The sequence below is a fragment of the Echeneis naucrates genome, chromosome 11, assembly GCF_900963305.1.
Source record: "Echeneis naucrates chromosome 11, fEcheNa1.1, whole genome shotgun sequence".
In the NCBI taxonomy this organism is placed as follows: domain Eukaryota; kingdom Metazoa; phylum Chordata; class Actinopteri; order Carangiformes; family Echeneidae; genus Echeneis; species Echeneis naucrates.
Window position 1 is genome coordinate 5,611,142 of NC_042521.1, and position 3,595 is coordinate 5,614,736.

The following is a 3,595-nucleotide window of genomic DNA, read 5'->3' on the forward strand; positions in this document are numbered from 1 at the left end:
CTGGGATTGGCTCACCCCCCCCCGTGGCCCGGAAACAGATGAGCAATAGAAGAATGAGTGAGTGGTGCTTTCACGGCTGCAGTACCTTACACACTGGCTGATGGACGGTAACACCTTGCACACCTTGCACATGTCAAACAATGCCCGAAGCTCATTAACGCCCAGGTCCCTCAAATGATATTCATGCTGTGTGCTAAGTTTCCTATTGACACTTGAAATATGCTGACTGAGAGTTAGATGAGAGAGTCGGTTCTGATCTCATGTCATGTATGGAACTGCAGGGAAGAAGGGTTCAGCTTGTGGTGCTTTTTGACTGATGGTCACAATAATATGAATAATATGAATATGTTGTTTTTCACCGTTTTTTGACATTTTATAAGGAAGAACAATCAATCAGTTTATACAGATACAGAAAATATCAGATGTGTCAATGAGATTGAAAACGCCTGCTGGTTGGAATCTTGCAGTTCTCACACGATGGACTGATATGATTTATGTATGTGATATTTACTTAACAGAAAAAATCAGTGAGCATTGGAGGAACTTTGATTGCCCGATAAAGTTCCTGTGATTTTTATTGTAAAAGCACCTTGACCTGGTCCTCTCTTGATGGTAATACTGTATTCAGCAAACAGACATGAGATCAATCTGAATTTTTTCATCTAACCCTCAGCTATAAATAGATTTTCTAAGATGGCAAAGTTTTTCTTTACATCTCCATTGTTACCATCAAATCTGCTCTGTTAGCTCGTGATGGTTTCAAAATGGTCATTTTTGCTTTATTGTAGGCCAGTGGATGAAGAGAAACTGGAAACAGACATCCATTAGCTTGTCTCCACCCGCCAGATTGGCTGAGAGCCAGCACCTCCTCTGATTTCAGAGCCGACAGCACTGAAGGATAAAGAGTCACTGATCCAAAATAAGGTTGCATTTTGAGTGATATTAAGTTCAACCGTTAAAGAAAATGCATGATTGGAAGAGTAACAAGAAGTTAATCTTGCTTTTACTCCGGAGCAGTAATTTTTTTTGCAATAATTTTTTTTTTGCAATAAGTGCATATTATGAACACGCGACCACCATTTTTAGATTTCCCTACATTTTGGCTTTTCTAAAATCAGAGGAGTTGCCAAATAAAACACACCATGTATACCACTCCAGCTGGAACCGGGCCGAACTGAGCTAATAGAGACCAGACATATTATTCATCCTTCTTGGCGACTGCGCTCTGTTGTCCATCCTGTGGTGAAACCCTCTGCAGTACCAGCAGACCAGAGAAGGTCAGAGAGATCCCCACCCACCATAATGTGATCTGGGCTTCTCCAAAGATCAGCTGGCCTAGGAAAGCCTGCAGAGGCGTTAAAAAAAATAATAATTAAAAATCCTTGTCAAAGCAAATTAGTCTTCATATTGACATTTAGATCACAGCCAATTTAGAAACATTAATGGAATGTGTCAATTAACAAGCTGAACTTTGACAAAGTCCTTTAAGACACTTATATCTCTGCAGCAAGTTATTTCTGAATGTAGTCTGGCCTACATCCTAAAATAAATCCTCTTATGTCAGGATGAAAGGATGTAATGACCTTCTAAAACTAAGATAATGTACACTGCATGACAATTAAATTTTAAATGTTTTGCTTTCAGGACATATAAGAACAAATATATGAAGAGTGAATAGAAGAACTTGAAAGTCAGGCTAGTACTTACGGAAGATATGAAGTTGGAGGCGGTGGTGGTCACAGTGGTTCGGGTGGAGGAAGAGGAATACCTGAGTGCTTTGGCGAGGAAGGTCCACATCACAGCGTTGCAGGTGAAAAGGAGTCCACCGCATATCAGCCTCAGAGGGATGTGGAGCTAAAAAAACATTAAAAGTCAGTTTCATTATTTGCTTTGTCCTGAACAGTTTGAATGCACAAGATGTGAACACACTGCATGGTGCCCTTCTGTACTGTATTTCTATGGCCGTCCCATTGCTGTAGTGAAACACACAACAGTGACTTGTGTATAGGTGATTTAGCCCAGACTGAGTCGTTAACACAGTGGAAAAGTAGAAGTAAAAGTAGAACCATCTATATTATCAAGAGCATTTTAAATACTTTGTCTTGTAGTATTTAAAAAGCTGATACATTTTTCATAACAAGGCAGTTTGAATATATCATGAAATAATATTATTTATCTGTGTAGCATCTTTCATACAAAACAATCAGCTCAAAGTGCATTAAAACTGAAGAAAAACAGCAAAGTTACAAACTAAAGTAAAGAACAAGCCTGTAAAGTTAAATGAATAAGAATACATGTTAAAGCTTAATTTATATTCTTATTTAGATCTTTCCTACTTTGGCCTAATTGTTCAATAATAATAATAATAATAATAACAGTTACCATTAACTGTTAAATAAATAAATAATTGTTCTTTCCTGGACTCATATCACCTGTGTGATGTAAGTCCATCTCTGTCAGCTCTGGATGAGTAAACCTCAGAGGTTTCTCTTCTCTCTCTCTCTCTGCGTTTGTTTTGCACACCTTCGGACCTTATTTGCTTTTTCGGTTAGAGGTCATTGTTTTGGCGGGGCCGCGGCTGACGTCACTGCACGCGCAGAGCGTGAAGGTCATACGAGGAACCCGGTAAACCCCCCCCCCCCCCCCCCAAAAAAAAAGCACAAACTGATAAAATGCGATTACTCCGAAGTAACGCGATAACTCGCGCCTCGCGCTCTCGAGGGTAGCTGCAATGTCACGCAGCACGCGGACATGGCACGAGAGTGCAGGTGCTGATGATGCTGATGATGCTGATGGTGCTGATGGTGCTGGGAGTCAGCTCCACCCCCCCCCCACCCTTCACTCATTTACCCGGTCACAGGTCGTAGTCTCATCCGCCTGTCTGAATTTCCGCTGCTCTCCCCACGTCCGGAGTCCGGTTTCACAGACTCCCTTCAGGTAGTCGGCTCCGAGCGACAGCTTGGCCGAGGAGGACGCCACGGCCCCGAGGAAACCGGCCAGCAGTGCATAGAAAACTCCCGGGAACATGATGGTGGAAGCAGCCGAGGCTCATCGTTTTCCAATCCGTCTACATCTCTGCTGCTGCTGCTGCTGCTGCTGGTCCCGACTGAGCAGCCTGCATGGCTGTGTGTGTGTGTGTGTGTGTGTGTGTGTGTGTGTGTGCGTGTGTGTGTGTGTCGTCCAGCACGTTTTCCTGCACTTTCTACCGACAACCGTCCGGTGGCAGTCACGTCACACGTTGGGTGGGCAAAAAAGCATTGTGGGAAGTGTAGTTTCTTTCTTTCTTTAAAATAATAATAATAATCATTATTATATATATATATGAACCTGGATGAAGTATGGTTTAGAAGCTTTTCCAAATATGTTGGAATCACAGTAAATGACAGATGTATTGGTCTATTATTGCCATTTGAATTATGAGACTTTTATAAATTACCTGAATATTTCTTCCAACATAAGAAAATATAAAATATAAAATATAAAATAATAATCCCGTATTTGTCCCTCAGATATATATATATATATTATTTCTTTTTTGTTATTGTCCTTGTATATTCTCCACTTTTATTTTTCCGGTTTGGACTAAAACAAAGCA

At 41.0% G+C, this 3,595-nt stretch overlaps 1 protein-coding gene across 1 annotated transcript; it reads right to left on the reverse strand.

Annotated features, from left to right (window-relative positions):
- Nucleotides 1–947: 947 nt before the first annotated feature.
- On the reverse strand, nt 948–3,052 carry tmem42b (transmembrane protein 42b). Its single transcript, XM_029514745.1, has 3 exons — nt 2,851–3,052; nt 1,708–1,854; nt 948–1,345 (listed from the first exon to the last, which is right to left on the reverse strand). The coding sequence occupies exons 1-3, from the start codon at nt 3,025–3,027 to the stop codon at nt 1,199–1,201; spliced, it is 471 nt and encodes a 156-aa protein (XP_029370605.1). The 5' UTR covers nt 3,028–3,052; the 3' UTR covers nt 948–1,198.
- Between the last annotated feature and the right edge of the window lie 543 nt (nt 3,053–3,595).

What these genes read in the sequence shown, in the direction of transcription:
- tmem42b (XM_029514745.1), bottom strand. Translation starts at nt 3,027, where the DNA reads ATGTTCCCGGGAGTTTTCTATGCACTGCTGGCCGGTTTCCTCGGGGCC. An exon ending in AGACTACGACCTGTGACCGG is followed by an intron (nt 1,855 to 2,850) that starts GTAAATGAGTGA and finishes ATGTTTTTTTAG; the next exon opens with CTCCACATCCCTCTGAGGCT. An exon ending in CCTCCAACTTCATATCTTCC is followed by an intron (nt 1,346 to 1,707) that starts GTAAGTACTAGC and finishes ACGCCTCTGCAG; the next exon opens with GCTTTCCTAGGCCAGCTGAT.